This window comes from Cannabis sativa, chromosome 9, assembly GCF_029168945.1.
Source record: "Cannabis sativa cultivar Pink pepper isolate KNU-18-1 chromosome 9, ASM2916894v1, whole genome shotgun sequence".
Lineage (NCBI taxonomy): Eukaryota > Viridiplantae > Streptophyta > Magnoliopsida > Rosales > Cannabaceae > Cannabis > Cannabis sativa.
In genome coordinates this window covers 4,323,380-4,335,957 of record NC_083609.1, presented here as the reverse complement: position 1 = coordinate 4,335,957, position 12,578 = coordinate 4,323,380, and the positions used below count along the sequence as shown (strand labels likewise).

At 31.6% G+C, this 12,578-nt stretch overlaps 2 protein-coding genes across 2 annotated transcripts; both read left to right on the top strand.

Annotated features, from left to right (window-relative positions):
* Window positions 1–1,561: 1,561 nt before the first annotated feature.
* On the top strand, window positions 1,562–2,875 carry LOC115722061 (ferritin-like catalase Nec2). Its single transcript, XM_061104452.1, has 3 exons — window positions 1,562–1,930; window positions 2,032–2,257; window positions 2,351–2,875. Exons 1-3 carry the CDS (start codon window positions 1,623–1,625, stop codon window positions 2,729–2,731), a joined length of 915 nt encoding a protein of 304 aa, XP_060960435.1. The 5' UTR covers window positions 1,562–1,622; the 3' UTR covers window positions 2,732–2,875.
* Window positions 2,876–9,653: 6,778 nt separating this feature from the next.
* On the top strand, window positions 9,654–10,980 carry LOC115723057 (ferritin-like catalase Nec2). The gene is made up of 3 exons (XM_061103661.1): window positions 9,654–10,035; window positions 10,137–10,362; window positions 10,456–10,980. Exons 1-3 carry the CDS (start codon window positions 9,728–9,730, stop codon window positions 10,834–10,836), a joined length of 915 nt encoding a protein of 304 aa, XP_060959644.1. The 5' UTR covers window positions 9,654–9,727; the 3' UTR covers window positions 10,837–10,980.
* The last annotated feature ends 1,598 nt before the right edge of the window (window positions 10,981–12,578 follow it).

Sequence of the window (12,578 nt, the reverse complement as noted above, 5' to 3'; positions counted from 1 at the left end):
AGTTTCTTGAAATAATCAAATAAAAAATTGAAACTTAAAACTCAATTATGATCAACAACAATAAAAAAACCAGTTATGAAAACTAGTTACTTAAAAAAAAACCAGTTATGAAAATAATAAAATAATATGTTTGTCAAAAACTGATTATTTAAAATAAAACAAAAATTGTTGTTCAAATATCATACAATAATAAAACTGGTTTTATACAAACTAAAAAAAATACAATAATATCATAAAAATGGAGCAACCCCATTACAGAACAGTTAAAACATGTGAAACCAGTTTCGACCTATGAAACCAGTTTTGACGCTATAAAAAATCATAACAAAATATAAATATTAATTATAAAGTTAACTGAAATTAGTTTCATCAGACAATCAAATAAAAAAAAATACACACACACAAAAATACAAAAAAAAAAATATTAATCACAAATATAATCAAAACAACACACCATGCATACAAATATTAAAAACAAAATATAAGTGCAAGTTTCCAACCTAGAAACAAAATAATAAAAAGGTAACTTAAAATAAAAAATTTGTAATAACATAATGAAACTATTTTTTTTTTATTTTTTTAATGAAATTATTAGTTTCTTTCAATGTTGATGAAACTGGTTTTTTTTTTTCAGGATGATGTTAATGAAACTGGTTTTTTTTTCTGCTGCTTTTAATGAAATAATTAGTTTTTAACAAAAAAAAACAGTAGTTTAAATAAAAAAAAAAACAACTGTAATTTCTGTAAAAAAAAAAATAACATTTACAGTTGAGATCATTTTTTCTTTATTTTAGTGTTTTATTTTTTAAAAAAAGAAAAAAAAAATAAAAAGAAACATAAATTTAAAGTTTTTTATGGCATTCCTCATTACTTTTTCCCATATTTGTAAGTTTTTTTAAAAAAATGTCATATTTAGGATAATTAAGTTTTTATGTCATATATATCAAAACATATATTCATTTTCCCATATTTTTGTAAATAGCCCATAAAATATTTGTCCAAAATTGGCTTCAACTTTCATTTTGATCTATTTTGTAAAACGGATTATCCATTTGGTTATTTAATATGTGCGGTGCATGAGTATTGAGATTAAAGAAGGGGACTAAATTAGTATTTTATCTTGCATTCCATAACTGATTGATTTAAAACTATTTGATGATAGATAGAATGATTACATTTGAAATTTATAGTAACTATTCAACCAAACTTATAATGGAAGTTTTAATAATTTTCCAATGTGCATATTGCTAGGTAGGTAGCTAGGTATATCATATAGAGCTAGAGTTTATATATATTACGTACGTTGGAGGATTACAAAAATAGTATGTATATATAAGAAATGCAAGTTAATTAAAGGAGAAAGTGAAGGAGACTCTAATAATAATAATAAAATGCTTACCCATGCCACCCCTAGCTAGCTAGCTATAGATAGATGCCCTCTAACCTAGCTATAGCTATATACTCATCAAGTATATCAATCAATTAAACGTACAGTTAGCATGCCCTCATGCAAGGTACGTAGTGCATATAAAAATTATATATATATGAGAGTAGAAAGTGTTATCACCAAACAAATTGTATAAGAAAATATAATATATAAAAGTAAGTATAGAGAATCAATAATGGACACTCCAATTGTTGCTCTTACATTAGTAGTCCTCCTCTTTTCAAAATCTGTACCAGTGTTTGGTACCATTGATATTCTCCCAATTAGCTATAATGATGTGAATCGCTTGGAATTTTCTTTAAATCTTGAGTTTTTGGCAGCTGAATTCTTCTTGTACGGATCATTGGGTTATGGTTTGGACAGAGTTGATCCACAACTGGCCAAAGGTGGCCCACCTCCCATTGGTGCTACAAGGGCCAATTTGGATAATCTCACAGCAGATATCATTACACAATTCGGATATCAACAAGTTGGAAACATCAGGTCTATACGTAATTGTATTAATTATTAATAATTGATAAAGTTAATTTGTAACTAATTATTTATAGATATTGATACAAATATGTATATATGCATGCATGCAGAGCTATTGCAAATACAGTGAGAGGGTTCCCAAGGCCACTATTGAATATAAGTTCAGCAGTATTTGCAAGAGCAATAGACATTGCATTTGGCAGAGACTTAAGACCACCCTTTAATCCTTACAGAAATAGCATTAATTTTCTTATAGCATCATATTATATGCCTTATACAGTACTCACTGGCTACGTTGAAGCAAACCCAAACCTCAGTGGATCTACTTTCAAAGCAGTACGTACATTAATTAATTAGCAATTTAATTAGTGTGTAATGTATATTATTGTGATTGTACAATAATTAATTAATTGTATATTGGTACTGCAGCTTGTGGCAGGTCTTTTGGGTGTGAAAGCAGGGCAAGATGGTGTGATTAGAGCATTGTTGTACCAGCGTAGAGATACAAGAGTAGAGCCATATAATATAACAGTGGGCGAGTTCACAAATCGAATTTCTGAGCTAAGGAACACACTTGGACGAGGTGGTGTGAAAGAAGAAGGGCTTATAAACGTCACAACATCTTTAGGGGTTGGCGGAATTAGGGTTTCCACCGGAAATGTGTTGTCTGCAAACATTGACTCACTTTCGTATGGAAGGACGCCAGCTGAGATACTTCGAATTGTTTATGGAACTGGTAACGAACGTAGGCCTGGGGCCTTCTTTCCCAATGGAGCTAATGGTCGTATTGCTACCATCTTATCTGCCTAGCTAATAATAACATTATTAATTTATAACCATAAAAATAATATTCCATGTTCCATATACTCCTCCTCTTAAATAATAACAATCAATGTATTGTACCCTTATATATAATAATAATAAATTTATAAATGTGTATGATCTCTTATAAAACATCTCCCTATAAACATTTCCATATGTTTGTGAATGTGATGATTAGAGTACTAAAACAGAAAGATAATCTTTAAAATAAATAAAAATCAATCAATATAAATTCATAATATCATTTAGCTACAATTTAATTTAAAATTATGTATTTGAGATTTTATAATAAAAATATTATTTTAGACACTCTTGGAATATTGTCAAACAATTTACTTATAAATTGTACAGTACCTCTTCCAATAGAGCTTTCGTTACGTTGAATAATTAAAATGAATTTTTTACACTTTTAAAATATTGTTACCGTAAAGTTATGCCCCTTGATTTATTATTGTATAATAGAGTACTACTTATACTGCTAAACGTATTACAACTATCAAAACGTACATACCCAAAAAAATTTGTGGGAATTTTTTTTATGACATAGCAAAAGTTTGAGTGATGAAACCAATTTTCAAATGGGTTAAATGTAAGAAAAACAACTTCAATTGGGCCCAGATCAGGCAGATCCATGGTGCATTGATGCCTATAGATAGAGTCATTATTGCACCACTAAGAAAGAGGTTTGGAATCCCTTATTTCTAGAAAACCAACTATTGTTGACACTATTGTTGAGTTACAAGCATCTTTGACAACAAATTGCATGATGTTGAAAGACTTACTTATTGAGCTCACACAAGTTAAGCAGGTTTTGACGAAATTATCTTGTCACCTGGTAAGTTTGCATGCTAATGGTTTTCCTCTGCACCCAGTGATTGAAGAACCTCCAATACCACCTTTCACAATTTTGACGAGGTAAGTGTCACCTCTATCTCTAGTGGTGAAAATTTTGAAGAATCCATTCCACCAAGTACATATGAGGGTAATAATACTGATGAGGTACTCCCATTATTCATAGAAGAGAATGATACCACTATTATTTGGAAAGAAACTCTTTCTCATTCTACAAATTTTTCCCTAATTATGGATCAAAATAAATAATATTGTTGTCCTTGATTTTGCCCAAAATACGTGGACCTGGATAAGGATGACACGTGGAGCTGAGAGGACCATCTCTTAAAGAAATCAACTAAGTCTTAGACAAAAGAGGAATGTCTCTGGGAAGGTGTCTCCCGGAGGAGACATAAGGCGGATCTTTATGCCCCCGGAGGCCAGGACATACTAAGGCAGTTCCGGGAGGTATTGGACTCTATTGAACAATCACCTTGCATTTAATGCCGCATGGGGGAAGACGTATTGAAACCACCATAAACGATGTGACAGATGGCGTAACTCCCCCTTTTTCAGCTATTACGCTATGATTAATAAGGCTAGTGACGACTACATTATGAGGAATCACATCAATCAAGAGGGGATAAAGGATTATATCCACCTAACCCCTAAGATACCTATGGCATAGGTCATGTATTTGTTGGAAATTATTTTACCAGGATCTATTTACTATCATGTATGTTGGATTAACAACTTAATATGAATTCTAAAACAATGAAAATAAACACATATAAAGTTAGAAAACCTTACATTGGGTGCAGCGGAATAATATGACTCCTTTAATTCAGATTCCTAGCCCTTGATTCCTTTCTGTAGCAGAGCATAATCAAGATCTGAATCTGGATCTTCTTTTCTCCTTCTTTGATGCAGAATTTCTATAGTCTTACATGCTATGATTGAGGTACCACTTGATGTGTGTGGGCACTACTCATCACTCAAGGAATTTTCGAAATAGAGAAGAAAAGAGAGAGAGAAAGTGGCGTGTGGCCTTTTTTGAAGGAAACTGATGTTCAAAGTTGTTTGTAAGTTCTCTGTTTCCTGAAGCCAACACTTTCTATTTATAGAAAACCCTCTAGGTTTAGGTTAGAATTGTATGGCATTAAAATAATAGAAACTATAAATGGTAATTGCTGTGCATAGTGGGCGGCCAAACAAGGGATATTGGGCCTCACTTTGCAATTTTACCATTTTGTTATTTTTCATTCCCATTTTCTCAAAAATGCCAATTTTCCAATTTAACCATTTAAATGCCAATTCTAATTATTTAATAACTTAAAAATAATTATTAAATAATATTGCCATTTAATATATTTATTAATTAGACATATAAAGTCTCTTAATTAATAAATAAACCTAGAATCTCTTTTCTTTACAATTTCGCCCTTGCTTAGTGAAAATTCATAAAGTAGACATAGTCTAACTTTAGAATTATAATTGATTAATTAAAATCAATTAACTGAGTCTTACAAGCAGTATGGTCTCAACTAGTACGGGGACCATGGGTCTATATAACCGAACTTCCAATAAGTCGAACCGAATTTACCAAGTAAATTCCCTAACTTATTAATTCCTTGTTGAATCCACACTTAGAACTTGGAATTGCACTCTAAGTCATATAGAACGCTCTATATGTTCCATGATATAGATACGTCATTAGTTATCCATTGTTATAACCCTAATGTGATCAATGACCCTCTAATAGATGATCTACATTGAATAGGCACTAAATTACCATTACACCTTCAATGTATTTTATCCTTAAAACACTTAGCTCCGTATAAATGATATTTCAGCAAAGTGAAATGAGATCTCCACCATTTATCTCTGTTTAGCCAAGCTCGAAGGATATCATCGTTTCACTTCTAAATTCCTATAGAAGTTATAGATTCCATATTTATGGTAGCGCTCCCACTCAATTATACTATCATGTTCCCAAAATGTACGTATCACCCTGACCCAAAAGTAGGCTTAACTAACAAATCAAAGAACATGTATAGTACTCTTGAGATCGAACCTAACCATATCAGGATTAAGGTCATTTGATCTAGGATCAACAGGTGATATTGAGTTGAATAGATATTACGGTAAGTTTTAATATATCTAATCAAAGTTCAATATCGGTCCCTTCCGATGTATACTCCATACATCCGATACTAGTAAACTTTGCCAATGTCCTGGAAAGGACATAACACTTTTCCAAGGTGTAAGAATAACTATCGCTGATTATACCATGTCAGTCTAAATCCAGTGTTCTGACAAATCAGGAAATAAAATTTTGAACATATACTTAAGATTATATTCCACTGTGCTGACAACACTATAATCTTTAACAAATTCATATGTTCAGGACTTAAAAATAATTCATACATTATATACATATAATCATGAAATAAATCATGTGAACCATGCAACATAAAATGTTATTTCTGATCTTTATAAATAAGTAAATCTGATTATATTGAAATGAGTTTTATTTAGGGCACAAAACCCAACAGTATTTCCTATTTTGTATCTACTGGAAATATGTGCCCCTATTAAGCCTGCACAGAAAGACAAGTGATTCATTCCTAGAGATCACCCCAGAAAAACACTATAAATACCTCACAAACATACTAAGAAAGGGGTCGAGGATTTTTGGGTGAAAAAGGAATCAAAGAGAGAAAATACGAGTGAAGGTCACCAAGAACATTCTCTGTAATAAATACTCTCATTAATAACAAAGACTCGTGGACTAAGACTCGTTAATGCCCCAACCACGTAAAAATCTCATGCACTAAACTTCCTACAACTTTCTTATATATTATTTAATCGGTTGCCGAAAACCTCGGTCAACAAATATCATACTGATATGATAGAAAGTATTGTTGAGAAAATTAAAAAATTATTTTCACTTAGCCATTTACAATATTTCCTCCACAACTTAGAAAATGATCATTTTATTTATCGCGAAAATGTAACTAATGCTTCAATTCTTGAGACACATTGATACTGGATAGTACAAAGTATTAAACTGGTAAGCCAACCTGAGGAGACTTATCTCTAGTTTGCCGAGACTAATCAGGTTCTGTCTTTCTATTATAGGGCAAAGTTTTACTAGAAATACAAGTACAACCTCGTATAAAACTGACACGCGGAATCAAATCCTGATGTAAAGGATGATGTGTTAGTAGGTAGCTCCCATAGAGCCGACCGTAATTCTTGGTACAAACTTGCGAGAAGATGCGACCGGGACAAGATCTAGTCGCATACTATGCCTCGCATAGTCAAATGAATAAGCAAGATCAAGAGAAGTTAATAATACTGGTCGCGTATATCGATTATATGCGATGACCAAGTATATCTCTCTTGCGACTAATAAAGATCACTTCTTTACATAAGATTAGTTTGAATGACTAATGTGTTTGACACCTCGTTAGGGACTCACATGTTCTATGTTGTCAAAACATAGAATGTTCGACTATGCGTTTGAGAATAAACGCATAAATTCAAGTGATAGGCCCGAAGGCCACCCTACGAATACAAAATATCAAAGAGCCTGGGTGCTCGTGTGTTGGAATATGAACATGCAACTCGTGGATTATCAAGTCGCATACATTTCTACACTTAATACAAGAACAGATTAAACAGTTCTTCATTTATTCTTTAAATATTTACTTTTATTAAATATTTTCATTTAATGTAAAACGGTTCTAAACCGATTAGTTATGTAATTCTAAATGACACTTACTTTCTATATAAAAGAGTGATCTAAATCAAATAAACTAAGCTAAAATTTTTGCAACAAAGGACTAAGCAGACCGAGCTTTGTCTGAACCACTATAATTCTCTTATTTTCTCTCTATTTCTACTTTCATTTTTGTCCATTTAGTAGCCAGTAGTCTGAGTACTCGCTATTCTAAGCGAAAACTCACATATTTATAATTGAGTATTCTAATTTATTTTGAATACTAGCATTATTTGGTGTTGTCTACATTCTTCCGATAACACTTCCATTTCTTTTATTTTTGGTATGTTTTAATTATAATTTTGTTATTTTTGATGATTTGTTTTTATTTTTCTAAGAATCAATCTATGCCATTTTCTAGCTCACTCTCATAGTGTTATCATTTCATAAATATAAAATTGATTTGATTAGATATTTTTATGATTTTAATTATAAAATTATTTTAATTTGATATATTTAATTTTATCTTAATTTTCATACCGGGACAAATGAAATTTTTTGAAGTGATTAAGAAAATGTGAGAAGCACAAGCCGAACTAGATTTCTACCTAACCATGCTATTTGTTTGATCAATTTTCTCATCTCCTTATCTTTATTCTTTTTAAGTTATTTACATTTCTATTATTTTATAATTACTAATCTAATCTTTACTTTTAATTTATCTCTCTATAGATACGACATAGCCCGTTTATTAACGCGAACGCAGTGTAATTTATTGGCAATATTAATTTTTGGCGCCGTTGCCGGGAAGATTATGCGCTACAAGAAGTTAGTATGGTTTGTCTGTTTTTTTTATTATTGTAAAAAAAAAAAAATCATACAAGTAAGAAAATTTATAACATTGTCAATTAAATTAACTTCATTATAGTTTATTTATTTATTATTTTCTTTATTTAGATTTATCATAGTCTTATTTTAGCTATAGGTATGTTAGTTTTTCTTTTCCTTTATTATTTCTTTAATAAACTTTTAGATCTAAGATTAGACTCTTATTCTTTTTAGATTGGCATTTACCTTTTTAAATAAATATAGTGTCAAGAATAATTGTGCAATGGTGAAAGTTGTAAAAATTAAGATTATTCTATCTAAGAAAGATTGACTTTAAAAAGTTTGTGGTACAGTACCCTTTACACTTTCTAGCAATCTCCGAAAGTTCTAGTAAAATGTAAGACGAAGCGGTACCTTGACAACCTTCCCAATCGACCTAAGAATATCTCATGTATATAACCTTTAATTATTAGATAGTTGAATTATATACTAAATAAAAAAATGATGAAGAAGATCATCGCCGATTTGAATATTTGTTTTCATTATATCTTGCTTCATTAAACAATCAAATCCTATTGCTACTGAAGGTACTAGTAATTTTATCGAAGTAAAATTTAGTAATTGTGAGGAAGCTTTCCAATACAATTCTTTTTACAAGAATGTGAATGCCAAAAAGTGGATTGTTTGGTCCAATAGTTCTGATGATTATATTTGGAAGCCTAAGTACGACTATAATCTATAATATGAGTGAAATTGTGAAAAGAAACATTCATGGTAGTCTCATAACTCTCAACATCTATACAATCGTTCCCTAGATGACACTATTGTTGAGTTACAAGCATCTATGACAACAAATTGCAAGATGTTGAAAGACTGACATGCTGAGTTGACACAAGTTAAGCAGGTTTTGAGCAAACTATTTTGTCACCTAGTAAGTTTGCACGCTAATTGTTCTCCTCTACAACCGGTGACTGAAGAACTAATTAACCTCCAATACTACCTTTCACACAATTTTAACGAGGTAAGTGTCACCTCTACTTCTAGTGGTAAAATTTTTGAAGATCATCCATTCTACCAAGTATATATGAGGGTGGTAATATTGATGTGGTACCCATATTATTATTGATGATAGATGGAATGATTACATTTGAAATTTATAGTAACTATTCAACCAAACTTATAATGGAAGTTTTAATAATTTTCCAATGTGCATATTGCTAGGTAGGTAGCTAGGTATATCATATAGAGCTAGAGTTTATATATATTACGTACGTTGGAGGATTACAAAAATAGTATGTATATATAAGAAATGCAAGTTAATTAAAGGAGAAAGTGAAGGAGACTCTAATAATAATAATAAAATGCTTACCCATGCCACCCCTAGCTAGCTAGCTATAGATAGATGCCCTCTAACCTAGCTATAGCTATATACTCATCAAGTATATCAATCAATTAAACGTACAGTTAGCATGCCCTCATGCAAGGTACGTAGTGCATATAAAAATTATATATATATGAGAGTAGAAAGTGTTATCACCAAACAAATTGTATAAGAAATAATCTAATTAATAATATATAAAAGTAAGTATAGAGAATCAATAATGGACACTCCAATTGTTGCTCTTACATTAGTAGTCCTCCTCTTTTCAAAATCTGTACCAGTGTTTGGTACCATTGATATTCTCCCAATTAGCTATAATGATGTGAATCGCTTGGAATTTTCTTTAAATCTTGAGTTTTTGGCAGCTGAATTCTTCTTGTACGGATCATTGGGTTATGGTTTGGACAGAGTTGATCCACAACTGGCCAAAGGTGGCCCACCTCCCATTGGTGCTACAAGGGCCAATTTGGATAATCTCACAGCAGATATCATTACACAATTCGGATATCAGCAAGTTGGAAACATCAGGTCTATACGTAATTGTATTAATTATTAATAATTGATAAAGTTAATTTGTAACTAATTATTTATAGATATTGATACAAATATGTATATATGCATGCATGCAGAGCTATTGCAAATACAGTGAGAGGGTTCCCAAGGCCACTATTGGATATAAGTTCAGCAGTATTTGCACGAACAATAGACATTGCATTTGGGAGAGACATAAGACCACCCTTTAATCCTTACGGAAATAGCATTAATTTTCTTATAGCATCATATTATATGCCTTATACAGTACTCACTGGCTACGTTGAAGCAAACCCAAACCTCAGTGGATCTACTTTCAAAGCAGTACGTACATTAATTAATTAGCAATTTAATTAGTGTGTAATGTATATTATTGTGATTGTACAATAATTAATTAATTGTATATTGGTACTGCAGCTTGTGGCAGGTCTTTTGGGTGTGAAAGCAGGGCAAGATGGTGTGATTAGAGCATTGTTGTACCAGCGTAGAGATACAAGAGTAGAGCCATATAATATAACAGTGGGCGAGTTCACAAATCGAATTTCTGAGCTAAGGAACACACTTGGACGAGGTGGTGTGAAAGAAGAAGGGCTTATAAACGTCACAACATCTTTAGGGGTTGGCGGAATTAGGGTTTCCACCGGAAATGTGTTGTCTGCAAACATTGACTCACTTTCGTATGGAAGGACACCAGCTGAGATACTTCGAATTGTTTATGGAACTGGTAATGAACGTAGGCCTGGGGCCTTCTTTCCCAATGGAGCTAATGGTCGTATTGCTACCATCTTATCTGCCTAGCTAATAATAACATTATTAATTTATAACCATAAAAATAATATTCCATGTTCCATATACTCCTCCTCTTAAATAATAACAATCAATGTATTGTACCCTTATATATAATAATAATAAATTTATAAATGTGTATGATCTCTTATAAAACATCTCCCTATAAACATCTCCATATGTTTGTGAATGTGATGATTAGAGTACTAAAACAGAGAGATAATCTTTAAAATAAATAAAAATCAATCAATATAAATTCATAATATCACTTAGCTACAATTTAATTTAAAGATTAATTATATATTTGAAATTTTATAATGAAAATATTATTTTAGACACTCTTGCAATATCGTCAAACAATTTACTTATAAATTGTATAGTACCTCATCCAAAAGAACTTTCGTGACGTTGAATAAGTAACATGTAATTTTTTGCACTTAGAGAATTCTCTTTCTCTATCTCTTTGTGTATCTCTTTATCTCTCTAATTACAACTCACATCTCTAACTAACATGATCCTAAAAATATAAATATATAAAACTAGTAATACCAACTAACTAACATTAACAGAAAAAACCAAATAAGGGAAACAAGAAATAAAACAGTTACATCCACAACTAACACACTGAAATCAATTATGGTAGCATGAACATGTGGCAAAGTTGGCTAAGAGAATGAGCTGACTCAATAATTTCAACCTCAGATCAAATTTTCATGCAAGTTCTGGCACGTTGTTTCTTACATTGTCCCATCATTCCTTCTGAACATGGCATTTCTAATTCCATCTATTGGACAAGCTCAGACATTACCAAATATCACTTTGCCATATTTTTGGACTCTCAGGTCTCTTATCTAAGTTTTATTGTTTGCCATGTTGAAGGTGATCCTGAATCAATGATCCACTCATTCTTATGAGGCACTTCATTTGTGACCAATGGTTCTGTTGCAGACTGTCCCATGAACACCTCTCCATCTTCACAATGCTCTCCATAATTGGCTGTTGTTTCTTGTTCTTTATTGTTTTGATTGTCAATTCTTTGCCCTCCAGGCCTTCCCTTTAGTTCATAACAATATTTTTTTTATGTGACATATTTTATCATAGTGATATCATTTACAAATGGTTCTAGCTAGGACCCCTAGATTGAGACCTTCCTCTTTCCTTGACGCTCTAACTTCTTCCTCTTCTTTTGGGTGGATGATGTCCCTTGTGTTGATCTCTTCCTCTCGAGTACTAAGCCTCTGAGTTGCTTCTTGAAACCTTTCCTCACTGTTTTAGGGACATGTCCTTCGAGTAAATGGCACTTATAATATCTTCAAGAATTAATGTGTCCTTCGAGGTGATGATAGTGTCTTTAAACTGGTCATATTGAGCTAGTAAGGAATTCTACAAGTAAATTTCCTTGTATTCTTCCTCGATCTTCACTTCAAGCTGTCAAGAACAATTGTGTAATGGTGAAGTGGTAAAATTTGAGATTATTCTCTCTAAGAAAGATTAACTTTAAAGGTTAACTTTATACTGATTAAAAGAAATGAATGAAGAAGATCATCGCGAATTTGAATATTTGTATCCATTATATTTAGCTTCATTAAACAATGGAAATCCTAATGGTATTGATGGTACTATTTATTTTATTGAACCAGAATTTAGTAACGGAGAGGAAGCTTTTCAATACTATTATTCTTTGTACAAGAATGTGAATGCAAAAAAATGGGTGGAATTGTGAAGAGGAAGCGTGAGTACGACTATAATTATAG

Bases quoted from the DNA above. Each gene is read 5' to 3' on its own strand.
- LOC115722061 (XM_061104452.1), top strand. From the start codon at position 1,623: ATGGACACTCCAATTGTTGCTCTTACATTAGTAGTCCTCCTCTTTTCA. The intron at 1,931-2,031 runs GTCTATACGTAA...GCATGCATGCAG, and splicing joins CAACAAGTTGGAAACATCAG to AGCTATTGCAAATACAGTGA. The intron at 2,258-2,350 runs GTACGTACATTA...TTGGTACTGCAG, and splicing joins GTGGATCTACTTTCAAAGCA to CTTGTGGCAGGTCTTTTGGG.
- LOC115723057 (XM_061103661.1), top strand. From the start codon at position 9,728: ATGGACACTCCAATTGTTGCTCTTACATTAGTAGTCCTCCTCTTTTCA. The intron at 10,036-10,136 runs GTCTATACGTAA...GCATGCATGCAG, and splicing joins CAGCAAGTTGGAAACATCAG to AGCTATTGCAAATACAGTGA. The intron at 10,363-10,455 runs GTACGTACATTA...TTGGTACTGCAG, and splicing joins GTGGATCTACTTTCAAAGCA to CTTGTGGCAGGTCTTTTGGG.